General features: G+C 40.4%; 1 protein-coding gene across 4 annotated transcripts; it reads left to right on the plus strand.

Annotated features, from left to right (window-relative positions):
- Positions 1-1,262: 1,262 nt before the first annotated feature.
- Positions 1,263-18,021, plus strand: LOC115595582 (uncharacterized). 4 transcript variants are annotated; one of them, XM_030440235.1, is made up of 4 exons: positions 1,263-1,798; positions 12,437-13,545; positions 13,881-16,605; positions 16,986-18,021. In XM_030440235.1, the coding sequence occupies exons 2-4, from the start codon at positions 12,489-12,491 to the stop codon at positions 17,080-17,082; spliced, it is 3,879 nt and encodes a 1,292-aa protein (XP_030296095.1). In that variant the 5' UTR covers positions 1,263-1,798; positions 12,437-12,488; the 3' UTR covers positions 17,083-18,021. The 4 variants fall into 4 exon arrangements, with proteins under 4 accessions (XP_030296095.1, XP_030296094.1, XP_030296096.1 ...); XM_030440234.1 differs by lacking the exon at positions 1,263-1,798 and adding an exon at positions 7,346-7,580; XM_030440236.1 differs by lacking the exon at positions 1,263-1,798 and adding an exon at positions 7,346-7,580 and having other exon boundaries at positions 12,437-12,615.
- Positions 18,022-18,605: the final 584 nt, after the last annotated feature.

An 18,605-nucleotide genomic window follows, 5' to 3' on the forward strand; every position in this document is an offset into this window, starting at 1 on the left:
CACACAACAGATGGTCAGATATGTTGTTGCTAGGTGCCCTGGTCACTCACTTCTCCTGTCACAAGATTGTTACATACATTGCAATAAAATTATCAAACTTTTAGGATGATAAGTAAAAAAACAGTAATAGTTCAAACAATGACTGGATTATTATTAACTTCTCGCAACTTTTTCTAAATACAGCACAGATATGTAGTAAATCAATAAAGATGTAATGCTTAAGTAAATGTGACTACATAAATTTTAGTTCTTAAAGTCTGTGTGTCAGGAAAGTTGAGACCCATTCACTCCTGCCAAACGCAAATACCAGTATGTACACACACACTCACTTAGACACACACACACACACACACACCAACATCCAGACACATGCCACATACACATACAGTTCAGTTACAGAAGATGTAAAATTTCTCATTGGTTTAAGCAGATTGATAAGGTGAATAACTTTCATTGGTTAAACAGGTGGGGTGGAGCCGTGGTTTAGACTTGGCTCTCCCTTGGTTGGTGCACAGGCTGCCCCACCAGCCCCTTGGCAACACGATTCCTTCACTCCATGGAGACAACAACCCCCTCTCCTCTCCTGTCTTCCTGCTCATCCTGCACTTGTTTGGGACTCCCTAAGTCTCACCTCAATGCTTCTGTGCAAAACAAGTTCGTTATCAGTAACCTTGGCCTGTCCACCATGAATGCAGCTGTGCTCTCTCTTTCATACCCTGGCTTTTCTCTCCAATGTATTAACCCCTCATAAAAAAGGATTAATACTTGCAACCTATCTCATTAACAACAGGATATCTACAGCTCTTTTAATAATACAGTTTATTGGTGCATGGCAATTAAATCACAGTGTCTTAGACTCAAATCAGGCAGGTGAATAAAAGTGCATAATAATCCGTCACAGTGGTCAGGCAATAATCAGACAGGTGAATTAAAATGAATAATTCAAACACCCAGAGACACACACACAAGCACACGCAAACGCACACACACACACACACACACGCGCACGCACACGCCCTGAAAAGTTAAGATTCACACACTCCTGCTAAACACAAAATACAAGTAATGGACATTAGACATACTCCTGAAACGATTCTGAAAAATATATCAAAGCTCTGCACTACTGCACTGTATTAAACATGTGATGATTCTGTCATGATTACAATAGACATAATTATTAACTGTGCTGTGATTAGAGTAAAATAATGTGTAATGTTTAACCGGGATTGAAATGGATGTATTGAAGTTTAGAAACCTAATGAAGAAGTGTTAAATCAGTAGAAAAACTGTGCTGAGCTGAGGCCAAGAGGAAAGTGTTGCAAGACTGTTCAGTTTACAAGAGGACAAGAGGAAGTGTCACATCTCGGGCACAAGATCATTACGAAAGCCAAACCGTTGTCAAGAGACCGTTAGCCACCGCCTTAAGTCAGAGATGATATAAACCAGAAGCACGGACTTGAAGAGCGTTCTTTCACTTGCTCCAGCCTTGAGGCAACACCTGGGAGTGTAGTACATGAGCAGCCTGAACATCACAGAGAGGGTTACAAGAACTCTTCAGCAGCAACAGACCGAGGAAATAAGAGCACAACGGATTAACCTTTTTTTACCAACAAGCTGTGGATTACAATTTGGACACTGGATTACTTTTGTTCACCCTGCTTGGCAGGAAGTTTTGACTTTGAGGGAATTTACGAGACCACGGACGTTGTTGGGATTTACCTCAAGATCTTGAGCTTTCTGCAGGAAGGGAACGGCAAGCCACGGAGCAACCTGACCCTCTCCGTCAACCTACATCCAAGTAATTTAACCGGCCTCAGCTCTTTTAGATTGATTCATTATATACCGTGTTTAGGTCTTAGAAATTATTTTTGATGATGATTGATAGTAAATGAAATAAGTATTGAGCTGTATGCTTTGTCCTTGCTAAAGTCTATTAAATAAAACCAACATAATATACTTAAAGTTAAAGTTGTGGACATTGATTTTATGTCTCTTTGATGGAAGTAAAAAGTTAGGTGTTAAGTGTGCATTCTGCAGGCGGTAGGCAAATCCGTCGAGTTGCATGGGTTCCTCACAGGCATCATGGGGAACTCAGAATTGGTAGCTTGCTGAGTTACATTGGAGCTGAGAGCATGTAGGGTGTCCATTAACCCACTGAGAATGTGCTCATGTCTTCTGACGAGTGCTCCTGGCCAGTATGTTCTGTGACGATTTGTGGCCGATAGTAGCTGGAACCAAAAGAACTGGAGCCGACACCAAGACAGAGAAAAGGTTACAAGGAGTTTATTTCATATGCTCAAGTGGTGGGACAAAGTAGTTTGCACAGGTTCGAGTTGTGGTTCAGCTGGTGTGGTAGCAGGTCTTACAGCGGCGTCAGCAGTGGTTTAGGAAGGGACACTGGTGGACGAGAGGAGGGTCCAAGGTGGAGTAGTGGCTGGATTGGCAGTGTGGCTTGAGGTTACACCAACACTGAAGAAGTGTTTATGTCATGTGGCCTTTAACTTCTTTATTATCAGGGCCTGACCAGTAACAGTGTGAAGGCCCTATTGAATCTGCTAGGATTATTCTTTTTATTTTATTTACTGCATGTAATCGAAGTTTTGGAGGCCTAAACATACCCTAAAAACTCACCAGACTTGGGATATACGTCACATCTGGTGAAAAAGTTGATAATTCAGTGTCATTGGGTGTGGGTGCGGCCAGGGGCCTCCATAGCGCCCCCTTCTGTAAATCCCCACCTCCTACATCCACATACATTTACCAAATTCGATATGCATTATGTATACCTGAAGTTGGCCTCATCAGTCAATCAAGCCCGTTCATTGCTGCTTGCAGCTTTAATTTATTTTGTTCATTATTTCTGTGTACGTTTCATTATTTATTCTTTACTTCTCATATCATAATTTAAGGTTGTAGACATTTTATTTGTCTGTTGCTGTCTGTCTGAATATCTATGAACCTGTTCATGTGCCTTTTTGACTGGTGTGAATGTTCATTCAATAAAAAAGAATATAGAAAAAAAAAAAATCTCTTCCTGTTGTCAGACCTGTGTTTTGCAGAAATTAGGCTTGTTTGAGCTCCCTCTCTAAACTGCCCACATTCATATTACAGCAACACACAGATAAATATCAGTTGTCTGTATTAACATTTAGCTTCTACGATCAGCCTACAAAATATTAAACAACACAAAAACTTGTTGGAAGTCGGATGTGAGGATTCAGACAAGTACTAAGGGCTGCCGCCTGCGGGAAGGTCCAGCCCCGCCCACATCCAGCCGTAAGGTCCAGTCCCGCCCACATGCAGTACCTTAATTGTGCTTTGTTCAGGACAGTGGGGATTTCGGACTTCTATGAAACTTGCTGCATTTACGAAACTTGCAAACTGTAGGACTTCGTAATTTCTTTTTAACATACATAAATGTTGTCATCTATAAAACTAAATGGAAAATCTATAATTAGATCAGCCAAAAAAAGACAAATGCATTTATATTTTGTAATATACATAGGCCTGCCTCTCTACTTCTATATATACATACATACATACATATACATATATATATATATGTGTATGTATACATATATATGTATGTATATCTATATATGTCTGTATATATATGTATGTATACATATATATATATGTATGTGTATATATATATATATGTATGTATATATATATATATGTATGTGTATATATATATATATGTATGTATATATATATATATGTATGTATATATATGTATGTATACATATATATATGTATGTGTATATATATATATATGTATGTATATATATATATATGTATGTATATATATGTATATATATATGTATATATATGTATATATATATATATATATATATATATATATAAAATATGATTTTTGCTATTCTGAAATATCCCAATGGTGCACTTCTACAAAGAATATCTTTCAGGTGAAACTCCATCAAGAAGTTGTAGTTTATACTGTGAATATGGTTTACAAATCTTGTTCATAACTGTCATGCGTGTTCGTTTGTTTGAGAGGTGAAAGTAGACAGACTAATAGAGAAGACAGACTACGATGTACTGTTAACTATTTATTAAGAAGAATTGTATCATTATGCAAAAGCAAAAAGCTTGATCAAGGACTTTCTCTGTTTGAAAAATCGCAGGCATCAGAGCCCTAAGCAGCAACGCTGTTAGCTGCAACCAATCGCCAGGAAAAGATGCACAATTTCAGCATGCAATGCATTATATATTGCTGTTACAATGTATGTGTTGAATTGTCATTGGTCAACCATACAGATAGGATGAATACTATTATTGGACAATCAAGTAAAAAAGGTGGGGAGAACCCGTGGTTTAGACTTTAGCCCTTCCATCGGTGGTGCACAAACTGGTCCCAGTTTCTTGGCACACGAATCCTGATTCCTGGAGACATCATCCTGTTGAAAAAACAAAATGTCCCTGGCCTCATCTGCCTGTCCTCCATATCTGCCTTTGTTTATGGCTCCTTCACTATCGCATACGCACAAGGGATTTGGGAGGTGATATCGCTGGCCTTCGAGGCCTCTTCATGTGTGAAAGGGATGGGTGAAAGGTGAATGTGTTCTCTCTCATACCCTGGCTTTGCTCTCCATGTATTAGCCCCTCATAAAAGGGACTAACGCTTCTGACCATCTCATTTGTCAACAAGATATGTGCAACTCTTTTAATAATCTGAGATAATAGAAGAAGATGGGAAAAGACAATCTATATGTGTTGTGCAATATTATAGCATCTAAGTGTGGCAGACATCATAATTTAATGAGCAATGAACGATGTGCAGGTTCATGAACAGTGTGCTTGTTAAGGGGAGTCACGGGCAGTCATGGGCAGTGTGAGGACCCTGCTGGTGCATGGCAGTGTTAGTATTTAGTAGGCAGGGGTCATAGGGGGACATACTAAGTGGTCGGTGGGCAGTGTTGGGAAGATTACTTTGGAAATGTAGTTGGTTACAATTACAAGTTACCCTGTTGAAAATGTAATAGTAGTGTAACTATTTCAATTACTTTCTCAAAGTAATGTAACTAATTACATTTGATTACATTATGATTACTTTTCTTAATTTTGAATGAAATCTCTCAACTGCTAACCATTTTCACATTTTAAGACCTATAGTGTGATAAACCTTTCAGTTCAAAGGTTTAACCATATATTATGAGTCTGACCTTAGGCCAGTACTGCGAAGGAGGCTCACTTCCTCACTAAATAGAGCGACAACGGGCTGATTTCAGCCAAGAGGAGCAGGTTGTTTTAATGGAGAGAGTATGAGCGATATAAAAAAGCCTGATCACAGCCTGAAGCAACAGTGTTGCTACAAATATGCCAAGAGGAGGCTGATTTTAATTTCTGACAGCTCTACATTGAGCTGCTTTTAAATATGAAGCTTTAGAGCAACAACAACTGTTGTTTTAAATTGTGTTTTATATTGTTTTCATATATTTCACTGATCGCAATTATAAAATGCCAGTGTGTGTTTTACTGAAAGTGAGGCTGGTGTGCGTATGAAAATAGGTTACAGTGGGTTTTTTAGGTGCTGTAACTACAAGTAAATCTCATGTTGTCTCTGTACAAAGACCTTTTTAAATGTGAGAAAACACAAGATTTGCGTTTGGGCAACACATAACAGGCGAAACAATTAATTTATTCATGGCCACATTAAGTTAAATTATCTGTTCTGCTGCGAGCGCACAACTTCTTTCAGTGGTGACTGACTGTATATAAAAGTAAATAGGCTATAGCCTAACAAAAGACCTCCTGACGCGAGTCGGATCAACAGCTGAGCAGCGTATCCCCTCAGCTGAACATCTGTAGGCGGAGACGCTCAGAGAGAAAGTAAACAGCAGCGGATCAGCGCGATCTCTCCCTCCGTAAATAATGTTCTGATCCAGCTCCACTGGACTTTCAAAGTAAAGGTGACGCCAGCTGTAAATGAGTTAAATAGTGAAACAGCGGCGCTTTTATAGCCGATTTTATTATTAAACTCTGAACAGAACAGAACCTGGTCGGGACCAGGTTATGAGCTAAGCATAAGTTACCATGGTGATCTAGCCGGGTTAAAAGCGAGCCACCTTTGTAATACAGGGAAGCCTGGCTTCTGTCTGTATAAAGTGTTTTTGTATTTCCAGCCCAGGAACATCTTTGTGTGCCGCCGACACTGTTGCTGCTGAGTCTGACTGCCGCCGTACGGTTTGTCGGTTGAGTCGAATGGCACATGACCAGACAGAGCCAATCACAAGCGTCAGTTTTGGAAGGAGGATGTTGATATGAAAATAACTAAAAACAAACATGAATCCAGGGGGGCGAAAAACTATTTGATAAATCCGAGCTTTTGCGGCGATTTTTCAAATGTAACTTAAGTTGTAATCATTGAAATTTCCAAAAGCAACTGTAATTTAATATTTTCTCCCAGTAATGTAACGGATTACAATTACGTACATTTTGTAATTAAATTACGTAACGTCGTTACATGTAATTCGTTACTCCCCAACACTGTCGGTGGGGCATAAAGGGGCATAATGAAAATGTGTAAATCCTAACATAACCTAAAGCCAATGTAGGCTATATTAAAAGATTCAATATATGTTACTACCACATTCTGTATGATTCTATATGAGATAGAGTTATGAAAATGAAGGACACATAAATGTAATTATTACACTCACTGTCTCCCCTATAAACTCAGTTCATGTGAATAATCACTATTCCTACAATGACTCCTTTGAGTAGAAGCGAGTAAACTAAACAAGCCAGTATGCGGGGAAAGTCAGCTGTGATTGTGGGGTTCATAGTACAAAGTACAACAGACGGCTGTAATCAAGTAACAGACACATATTTTCATAACTTAGCAGGTAGTCCAACTTCCTCTCTGACTTTTCTCCAAGCACTCTGCTTTATTGTCCGGTCTCTGTATGCGTGTACAGCGGTATGGTGGTACAGAGCTCGGGGAGCAGAGCGGAGCGCTGCAGCCCGGCTCGGAACGGCACAACAAGCGAGAAAAGCCAGCTGTTCTACTGTTGGGCTAACTAGGGCTAATGCTCCGTGCTCGGCGCCCCGGAGCTCGTTAGCCGGAGCTCGTTAGCGCCGTACTACTACTACAGCCATTACCTTCTCAATTCACAACTGAAGCCTTGATAATATAAATATGTAACAGATCAGTAAACTATGGAAAACTGTTCCACCCGGTCTCAGCTCCTCGGCTCTGCCTCCTGCTACAGTTGCTGCTGCCTCGTCCTGTCCAGCCGAGGCGCGGTTCATCTCGACTGATACACACCCCTTCCACACACCCGACCAATCAGACCTCCCGTTTAATGGAATATAAATTCCCAACCCCCACTGGCGCTCTTTACTTGGGAGTCGATGGTTGACCTCCTGCCCATATCGTTTAACTATTATGGAGGGCTATCCTCAGCATCGGACGTGGACGTTTTCTACAATACCAGTGTGATTACCTTCCTTCTTACTCGTCCGGAGTGGAGTTTTACAGCGGCAAGAAATCTTTTATAACGGTTTTGAAAAAGTTTGGCGGTGTGAAGCCATGCCTTAATAAGTGCGGAAATACGGTAAGCTAGGTTCACAGTTAGTGGACAGTCCACGTTCTCTTGCAATGTTTAATTGGACGAGGTTTTGTTTGAATGTGTGGAACTGTTAAAACGCATCGGAGCAGCCTGCTGGTTACTGTACTCACGTCTGTGTGACGCACTTTCTGTTTTCATTTCCAGCCTTATACGGTTCACTGAGCATGTTGAAGCCGGGTGTCCCCTGACGGCCAGGTGTTATCGGTCTCGTTAGCTTAACGTCATTAACGTATTTGACAAACAACGCTGTGGATTTCAGTTGAACGAAAGTTACGTTACTTTTACGTGAGGTTATTTAAGTTGCTTGTCTCGTCATGCTTGTGAACTCATCACTGAGACAAAAGCCGGAAGTTGACCCAACATAGTGGATGATGTGTGACTGAAGAAGATCATGTTGGCTCGTTACAGGAAGCCACAGAAACGCTCTGATGATTTCCGATTGATTTAAATGTTGTCAGACACATTCAGTGTCACATTTAACAGTCTTCAGTTAATTGTGACACCACAGCCTTTTCACACAGCCAGGCGTTTCCCATCATGCCATGGGTCTTGCAGTTGGTGGCGAGCAACTTTTTGAACATTTAATTATTTATAAGAAAATGTAACTTAAAATGACCCTGCTTGAAGTGTATTGTGAGAAACATGAGAACATACTGCCTGAATAGGCTCATTCAGAGATTCTGAGATTAAAGTCAGAAGTCTGACTTTATTCTCAAAATCGAATTGTCGAATTTTGCTTTAGTCTTGTGACTTTCATTGTGAGATTAAAGTCAGAATCAGAATTCTGACTTTATTCTCAGAATTGTAACTTTTAAAGTCAGAATTCTGTTTGACTTTTAAAGTCAGAATTCTGACTTTAAAGTCAGAACTAAAAAAACATTAAAGCTGCAAGCAGCAATGAATCGGCCCTCGCAGTCCACGCGCGTCGGGGTGTGCAGCGTAGATGTATTCCGGGGAGTTTTTTGGTGAAGCATCAGCAGTTGTGACGTGGGTGAAAAAGTAAGTTTGCAACATTTGGCCAATTTGCAGAAAAAAACGGTAGAAAGTGGTCTATATCATGAGATTCAGTAGAATTCAGTGAACGCGTGGATATAAGGTTTCTGAATGTGCGACAAAGTATATGTGAGTTATAAGCCAAAGCGCACTTTCCTTGATTATAGCGCCACCTAGTGGTGGAAATTGAGGACGATAATAGATTTTGAAATTTTTTGGCAGGTGTGACGTATATTCCAAGTTTGGTGAGCTTTGGGATATGTTCAGGCAGTGAAATATGCGATCATTTGGTGCAAAAAAGTTGTCATTGGAAAAACGATGGGGACCTCGCATGTTGAGACCTGCTAGGGCCCTAATAATCTCTCCATAAAAGCAAGGAATCTCTCTGTGTGTGTGTGTGTGTGTGTGTGTGTGTGTGTGTGTGTGTGTGTGTGTGTGTTCCTCAAATATCTCTGCGGATCAGGATCAAAAACGGCCAATTATACCCTGTAATATCGAATTTCACAACAAACCTAAATATCCCTGACATCCCACCTTCAAACACAGCCTCATTTGGCCATCCATGAAAAAGCTGCTTAACCTTAACCTTAAACTTTTTTATAGGAATACATTTTTCTTACTAGTAATGAAAATGGCCGACTTCCTGTTGGAGTGACAGTTTGGTGCGGTGGATGTTTTTTGTGCGTCTGGTGATGATACGCATACCGAATTTTGTTCATGTATGTGCATGTAGAAGGCGGGATTGGATTGATAATATTCCAGGTGGCGCTATAGAGTCCCCTGGTAACATCTTTCGTCAGCTATCATCAGGAGGGCATTGTCAATGATTCTACCAAGTTCATCTTAATTTGACCAACCGATGTGGAGATAAACAATACTTCAATTCAAACAGCGCCACCTAGTGATCATCTGCCAAAATTTTGCACAGAGCCTCAGGGGCTCGGGGGGGGAAAGTAGTCACCTGAGTCTCATGTCATTCGGACGGACCAATGTGGAGATATGCAACACTTTGTGTTTTGAGCAAAATGTACAGGAAGTTGTTATTTAATAACTTCAGTATTGTTTGGAATATCAACCACCGCTGAGTGTCTTACTTCACATTTACTATGATGTTTTCGATAAATTCTACAAGTTGTAAAGCGAAAGCTGGAACAGTTTGCAACTAAGGTACACCTGTAAAGATGGACAGATGAGTAGATGAATCTCCGTGTCTGGCCTGATGGCGTTCAATATCCCTGACAACTTCTGTAGTCTTATTTCACCAGTATCAGCAACCGGGAAAGTCGCCACCGGCACAAAGTGTACATCTTTGGTATTAAAGCAAATGCGAGGGCTTTCATCAGTGTCGGTGACAGATAGTGATTTAACAGATGCATGAAAATCCTCAAGATCATTTCTGTAATAGCTTTGTTTGTGCAGAGCAGGATGTTCATGTTCTGGGATTAAAGTAGGGTCAGGGTGTGCTTCAGTTAGCCAGAACAGCATGTTGTGAAACAGCATCTCATCCGTGAAGAGAATCATGAAAAAGTATATGACTCTATTACGAATTTTCCACTACAGGAAATTGAAGGACATACAGTTTTAACATATATACGAGTGCTGCTTTATCCCCAGTTTAATGGATTCTCAGAACCCACATTGATTTTATTAGGGCCCTAGCAGGTCTCTATGCGTATGTAGCATCACCAGATGCACGAAAAACATCCACCGCACCAAACTGTCACTCCAACCGGAAGTCGGCCATTTTCATCATCATTAGGGGTCTCGACCTGCGAGGTCCCTATTGTTTTCGAATGACGACTTTTTAGTCACAAATGATGGCATTTTTCACTGCCTGAACATACCACAAAACTCACCAAATTTGGAATATACGTCACACCTGCCGAAAAAATGTCATAATCTATTGTCGTCCTCAATTGGCACAATAATCAAGAAAAAGTGCGTGTTGGCTTATAACTCACATATACTTTTTTGCACATCCAGAAACCTTGTATCCACGTGTTCACTGAATTGTGCTGAATCTCGTCATATAGGCCACGCCCATTTCCGCCTACCGTTTTTTCTGCATTTTCGGCAAATGTCGCAAACCTCCCAGGCGATTTCGCCGATTTGCATGAAACTTTGTACACAGCATCTGTGGACTCTCCTGACAAAAAGTTATCAAAAAAACCGTGATATTCCAAACAATACCAAAGTTACTGAATAATAACTAACTGTACATTTTGCATATCTTACTTACAAGTGTTGCATATCTCCACATTGGTCTGTCCAAATGACATGAAACTCAGGTGACTATTTCCCCATGAGCCCTCCGAGCCTCTGTGCAAAATTTGGGCAGATGAACACTAGGTGGTGCTGTTAAAGTATTTAAGTATTTTATATCTCCACATCAGTTGGTCGTATTAAGACAAAACTTGGTAGAATCCTTGACAATGCCCTCCTGATGATAGCTGACGAAAGGCGTTACCAGGGGACTCTAAAGCGCACCCTGGAATATTAACAATCCAATTCTGTATGCATATGTATCATCACCAGACGCACAAAAAACGTCCACTGCACGAACTGTCAATCCAACAGAAAGTCGGCCATTTTCATTTAGGGCCCGAGCAGGTCTCATGAGGTCTCATGAAACCCAGGTGACTACTTCCCCATGAGTCACTCTGTGAAAAAAAACAAAAAAAACTGCAGACCAGGGGAATAGAACCGGCGACCTTCGAATAGCAAGACGCTGGTTTTACCCACAGCCACCCTCTAGCCGCAGTCACATCCTTTAAAAAAAAGATGTAAATAACATCTTTTTTGTGATCATTTTCTTGATGTTTTCTTGATTGTTTTCTACGTTTTAAAAAGGAAAGCCCTAGTCAGTTGCTGATGAAAATGCTGCAGTGTTGTTTTGCTATGAAGCTCAACAAATGTTTTGTGGATTACGATACTTACCCCAGACATTCCAACTGAATGGGCATGAGCAGATATTGACTGAATTTTCAATTTTGGGTGAACTCATCCTTAAGCCCTGAACCCTCACAGACTTACCGATAGACATAGATAAATGAATATAGATATTGTTTGATACATGCATTAAAGTGCCATTTAATGCACCAAAAATAATGTTGAAGATAAAGGTAATAATGTGTATATATAAACCCCTTTGTATTAATTTTCCTTTGTAGTAATTCAACTACTTATTTATTTTCCCCTTTCCTTTTCCAGTTTATGAATAATTTTTCTTATTACTATTTTCTCTATCTCTTCAAGAATTTGTTTTTCATCTGTTTTTTGCTGGCAAAGAAATGGGGGGGGGGGTACTCTGGGTGCAGACAAAATGAAGAGATGTTAATATTGTTCTTATATTCCATAACCGCTTGTTCTTACATAGTATAGACAAAGTAACAACAAAGAGTCAGGCAGTGCTTTGGTCCACTTGTAGGCTTACTGCAAAGTACAAGGAGAGTAAAATAAACCTAGTCTGGAAAGCAACTTAAGTATGAAACTTCTGTACAATCTTAAAACGGGTCCTAAGACTGCCTCGTATGTGTCACTGATCCTCCTCATCACCATGTGTAAAGTCCACTCTTCATGCAAGGGGCACAAACTTGGTGTTTGTGCTATCATTATATCCTGCCCAGCCACCTGTTGTACTCAAGCTCCCTGTAACAGCACCAGGATTTGAAGGCAACTTTCATAATCGACAAACTGTATAACTGTCATGTAACCCTATAGTTCACTGATAAGAACTAGAGACAAATAATGCATGTAAAGTTCCCTCTGTAAAAAAAATTAATAAGAATAATGTACGCTGTATTGAATAAGAAAGTAGCCAACAAATGATTTTTCTTTTTGTTTCCCAGATCTGACGGGTACTCAACGTAAGCCTTCACTTGAAAGATTGCTCCACATGCAATGCGATCTGGATGTCCATACAGTCAAGGAGGGGCCTATCCTGTGTTCCAACACCAGAGTAACGTTTGTTTACTTACATCGCCTCAGAACAACAATGTTTCACCTGTACAAGTGGTTTACCCAGCAGGTGGAGTACAATACAACATGGTAGCCACTCCATATCTTGGGGAATTCAGCGTGGCTCACAGTCCAACTCAGTGGCAGCAAGGCAATGCACAATCACAACAAAATTCCCAGGGACTCCAAAAACTGGACTCTGTATGTGCTAATAACAACTCTGTGAGACAATCTGTTCATAACGGTGGACAACAAAGACATTGGAACATGCAAAAAGAGTCAAATTTGAACATTGACACAGGACTGCAGCATAGACAAAATCTAAATTTCGCCTTCTCAGTTGATGCTACTTCTGCAGCACTTCAGGGAAATGCCTTTGGAATCACAGCACAGACATGTCATTCACTGAGTCAGTGTTCTTCTCTGCCTGGGAGCAAAATGCAGAGAACTTACCCACTGTTGTTTTCATTACTAAAAGTAAAACCTCCGGATTACAAAGAGTTTGTGACCCCTCCTCCTTCTTTGTCAGGCAAAACTAATGCCAAGATTGAACTGAATACTAATACTCATTTTTCAGATGACTTGGATCAATCAGCCAGCAGTCAGTCATACCCAGGGAAGGTCTTGCCATTTGGAGAAATGTTACCATCTACACCACCTACAGATGATGACATACAGGCATTTATTTTAAGAAGTGTTGTAGATTTTACAACTCAGAATAACCAAAGTAATGGACATGCACATTCTTACTCCACATGCCCATCTGGCTGCATGCCAAAGACCAACAGTAAAGCCCATCACTCAAAAACCTCTTTCTCTGACAAAGATGATATGGATTTGCAAATTCTCAACTGTGCTGCAAGTGTACTGCCTTCTTTAGATCATTGTCCAGCTGCACTGGGGCACTGGTCAAAGGGCAGCAGATCAAATACTGAGTTAATTCCAAAGTCTAAAGAGAGGAGGGATTGTGCTTCATCTGCATCAAAGAAACATTCAACAGGTACACCAGCCTCTGCTATAGGCAACTGTAGACATGCCCCCAAAACGCAATCTATTGAGAGTGCTCCCATAGACTTTACAATGGCGAACTTGTTTCATCAGGAGATTGTGAAGATAAAGCATTTGCCAGTTGTAATGATGCAAGTTTCCATGTACTATATGGTATGACAAGTACTTGGAGAATGGCGTGATCACTCTTTAATTATTAATCAATTTGCACTGAAGGAGCCAGTTGGTATGTAGAGAACATAGCAGAGATGGATAACTGTTCTAAAGTCATACTGCAACAATATTGGAATAGGGGTATTGATAACACTCATCTCTTTGCGTCCACAGAATATCCACAAATTGTTGGGAAAGTTGCTGCCTCTCGCACAAAGAATGAAGATGAGAGTCCAGTAGTAATCATCGCAGTGCCTTCAGTGACCTTGGATGAAATCACTGAGAAGCACCCAAGTTCGTCACTCCACTGCAGCTCATCGCAGGAACAACATAAGTCTCTTGGGGAAAATATTAACAAGAATTTGGATGACACAGAACAAATGCCTGGTGTTTCTTGGGCTCTCAGACACATGAAATACAGAGATAAAGGAGCTACAGGCCTGAAACCAGTGGATGCAGTTTGGTTGGACAATGTGCAAGGTGTGACATATGTCTTGGAAGATCTTAAAACTAAGTCAAGTTCAGTGCCATCTCAAAACAAAATATCTGAACCCACATTTACTGAAAATCAAGAGAAAAAAAATCAAATTGCACATTGCAAGCTGAATTCATCAACTGTTAATCAGATTCACAATGTTTTATCAGTTACCACCAATCAAATCAATCAGCTGTGCAACCAAACAAGCTATGAAGTTGCCAGGGAGGATCTGTGTTCTGTGTGTCCACAAACTGATGTAAGAATAGCACTCTCTGAAAACAACGTGAAAGAGCAGGCTTCTCTATTTGAAGGAGAGGGTAAGGAAGGAAGCTATGTGAGATTTCTCAAAGATCCCAAGTATGAAGACATTTCGGATAACGAAGACATGCCTCAGCTAGATACAAAGCTCCCGGTCCCAGAGCGTGGGGATTTAAGCGTCGCAATACGTTTTGAAGACTTGCAGTATGAAGATATAAGTGAAGATGAAAATTCACAGACTGGTAATATGACTCTTGAGAGGACTTTGCTTACTCAAGCACCTGAATCGGAGAAATATGTACATGTGCAGGTTTTGGAAGATGAAGACGAGACTGATGATGAGATGGGTGATGACTGGATTGTCATCCCTATAGAGATATCTGGCCTTAGGTTTGAACCAGAAAACGAATACTGCAAAAACCAGGAAAAAGTGGTGCCAATTGATGGTGCAAGTGGAGACAAAACACAGCTTGACCCAGGTCCAACACACCGTGACTGTAATCGGCCAGCTCCAGCTTTGTCATCCCAGATTGAGGTGTTTGACACACGTGAGAGCTTTCTAAAAGCTCAAGGTGTACAATTTCCCAGTATATGTGAGGTGGCATTAGGCTGCCAAGCAACAGAATATGAAGTGGATGCTTTGGGCGAACCACAGAACAAGAGGGATTTGGCCTCTGACACTGAAGACAGCTCTCAAACTGAGGACAGTTACGATTACTCATCTGGATCGGAACTCAACTTTATGACACCTTCCAGGAAGTCATGGAACAAGGGATTAGCGGCAGATGAAAAAAAGGTTGAAGGTGAAGTAGAGCAAAAGCTTGAACAATTGATTCAAGCCGAAGCTGCCTCCAAGCCTGTTCAGCAAAATACCAATGGACAAAAGACATCAAAAATCGCTACAATAATCATTGATTCTGACACAGAGGATGAAAGTGATCAAAACTGCAAGAAAAAGGCAGAAAGCAAAGGATGGTTCTCAGATTCAGACAGCAATGAACATTCCCATTGTAGTCAACAAAAGAGACATTCACCTGGAATTGTTGGCAGCAGGTCTGGAACTGTTAAGAAGTTTAGAAAAAAAAAACTGCACTGTACAGAAAAGAATGGACAGCTGATTAAAACCAAAGGTGCCTCTGATCATGTCCAACAAAACATACAAAAGAGTTCAAAAAATGAAACATATGATATTGTAATCCTTGACTCTGACAGTGACCAAAATTGCAATGAGGTCAACGGGAGGAGATTGTTCTCTTCAGGGTCAGCAGAAGGTGATGATGCCCCATGTGTTCAACAAAGGAAACATTCAGCTGAAACAGTGGACGGCAAAACTGCCAAAGAAAAGCTCAGAGAAGCCCAACTATCTTCTACAGGTTCATCACTGCCACAGCACAAATCTGAACTTTGCTATTCACGCATTAAAAAAGCGACACAGGATGCACGCTCGGACCTGTCACATGGTACAGAAAAGAAAAGACAGCTGGTTGAAGCTAAAAGTGACTCTGGGCATGTACAACTGAAGACCAACCGACCAAGGATACCAGAACAAAGAGAAAATGCAAAGAGAAGACTATCATCAAGATCAGAGGACAATGACGATGCCTTATTTGCTATAAAAAGCAGACATTCAGCTGAAACTGTGGACAGTATTTGTCAAACTACAAACAAAAAACCTAAAACAACAAGACTGTCATCTGAAGTTCAGAAGAAGCAGCCCCAGTCTGTGGAGAAGGAGGTGGACTCCACTTTGGGTCTTAATCCTTTGATGCCTCGCCTTGTTAATCAGCAGTCTTCTCAACCCATGGAAGGCTTGAAACTGTTACAATGTACAGTTCGCATGGAGGGTGATGATAAAACCCAGGTCCCAAAGACCCCCACAGAAACCTGCAAGAAAACTGCAGGAACTGCACTGCATTCACACAGAAATAAGAAAGTAAGATTTGAAACACCTGCGAATGATGGAACCCATTTAACAAAGAATATGGTTCAGGCTATCGTTGAGAAATCCAAACGTTCATTCCCTTGCCAGGAAAGCCCAGCTCCTTTCAGTAGCTCATCAATTCATGATTCCTGCAGGGAAGCGAGACCAGGACCTGGTCACTATGACAGGGCACCCAGACAGAGGCACAACTCTCCGAGAGTCTCCAACCCCACTGAAACTAGGTATGTTCTTCTGATGTCTTTAAAATGTATTTTGAATTGTCCCTAAAATGAATATAGTAGTCTAATTAAGTTACTATGATTGCATGTGCCCAAACATCATTCTTCGTTCATCATTCACTCTGAGTGAAGGTTACAAGTGGTCAGGGAAGCCAAATGTGGCTCAGCCAGCAAAAGGTGATACTTACATCATCACTTTGCTTGGCACAACCAACATGATTTACAAACCTGTGTCTATTGCAGAGTCAATTGTCAAATTTAAGTGGGATGTTTGACCAGTGCAAAAGGGGATATTAGAGCCAACTGATAATTATGCAGTTTGGTCAGGTTTGGTCAAGGTGTAATTCTCTTTTCTCCTGTTCTCCTGACATTTTTCATTGTAGATCCCAACAGGTAAGGGGAGAAGTGCTGAACCCCTCCAGGACCCCATCTGAGAAGGCAAAATGTGCCAGAAATTCACACCTTTGGACAAATGGTTGATGAACGAAAGCAGCAGTTAATGTCGTTTGTAGCTGCATTTGTGAATAGTACAATGACTGAACACATCCTACCTATACTATAAAAAATAATATTTTTTATTTTGATTATTAACCGTGGGTATGTACACATATATAATATCAGGTGTTTGAGGTCGATGTCACCTTTTTAAAAATGTTTATGTTTTGGTGTCAAATGGAAACTAGCTAAATACCCCCTTTTTTTTACCAGCTACCTCAAAATGTCTTAGGCCAGAAAACTGTCATTCCAGATATTTTAATCCTTTTTTTAAAAATCACATTTCTTTTCCCTTTTTTAAGTTGAGTATTTCTGAACTTTGAAAACTCAGCAATAATTACACTATTTACTCCAGACAATGTTACATTTGTTTTTCGAAGGTCTATGTCAAATACATAAAGTCTGAAATGGATCCATTGCTCTTTGACTTGTGTATAAACTACTCTTTCACCTTTAGAGGGAGACATTGCAATATATATTGCATTTACATTTGAACGTTGATCATATTGTTAGAATGCAATATTCTGCTGGGTAACTTTGGGTTGTGGTATCCATGTGAATGCGACTTCAGACACCACCCATACAAACACCATTGTGGACCAAGTACACCTCCTCAAGGCAACGGCACCCCCCGATGGCAGCAGCCCTCCTACCAGGACAGCACGCCTTTACAACATCACACTGTTGAGGAACAGCTCAACAAAGTGCCCAAGGCTGAGGACGGGGCCTCGAAATTCTCAGACCCAGAGTATCTACTCCAGAGGTCTTATGACCATTCCTTGTCAAGTGAGAGCTCTTTTGGCTACACAATATTAAGTAGGTAGTTTTAATGTGATCCAAGTAGAAAAAGTAATGGCTGTAGCTACTATATTGCCACTCTCCCGGTGGTTTTGTGATAAACTGGCAGCTGGAATAGCAAAAACAGAGTTTGGATACATTTGTATATCATTGGCATTATTCCACTTTTGAAAGCGAGCAAAGCGCATTAAGTGTCAGCTTTTTTTTTTCTTTTTTTTTTTAAGTTTTCCACATCATTCATATATTGTTGCAATTTTGCAAAGTTTGAAAACCTTAAAAATGTGTAAAATCCATTTACTTGAATGAGGAAAAATGTCCAGAAAATGCAGAATATTTCTGAAAGTATAATATAAATGAGAAAAGTCATAACGGCATATAAGGTCCTAACTGAGATAAATATTTTGCTGTTTGAATGGACATAAAATGTTGTAAAGTCTTCTATTTTGCAGAACCTTTATAGTACAGGAGGCCAATTTTAAGAATGACATAAGAATAACCTTTTTCTGAGCTCATTAGCAAACACTAAGACCATTATGTAGTCAAGTGCTGTAAGTGCCCCGAATTGAATTAACTGAATGACGCTCAAGTGATAATGGTGTGCTCTATGCTCAGTATACATTTAATATGGAATTAAATGTTACCCAGGCGCAACACGATCAGAATTTTAAAGAATAAGTTCACGCAAAAACGAAAATTGAATAACTTTCTAC

Source organism: Sparus aurata, chromosome 14 (genome assembly GCF_900880675.1).
Source record: "Sparus aurata chromosome 14, fSpaAur1.1, whole genome shotgun sequence".
NCBI lineage: Eukaryota > Metazoa > Chordata > Actinopteri > Spariformes > Sparidae > Sparus > Sparus aurata.

What these genes read in the sequence shown, in the direction of transcription:
- LOC115595582 (XM_030440235.1), top strand. Translation starts at nt 12,489, where the DNA reads ATGCGATCTGGATGTCCATACAGTCAAGGAGGGGCCTATCCTGTGTTC. An exon ending in ATCAAAGAAACATTCAACAG is followed by an intron (nt 13,546 to 13,880) that starts GTACACCAGCCT and finishes TTGCGTCCACAG; the next exon opens with AATATCCACAAATTGTTGGG. An exon ending in TCCAACCCCACTGAAACTAG is followed by an intron (nt 16,606 to 16,985) that starts GTATGTTCTTCT and finishes TTTTCATTGTAG; the next exon opens with ATCCCAACAGGTAAGGGGAG.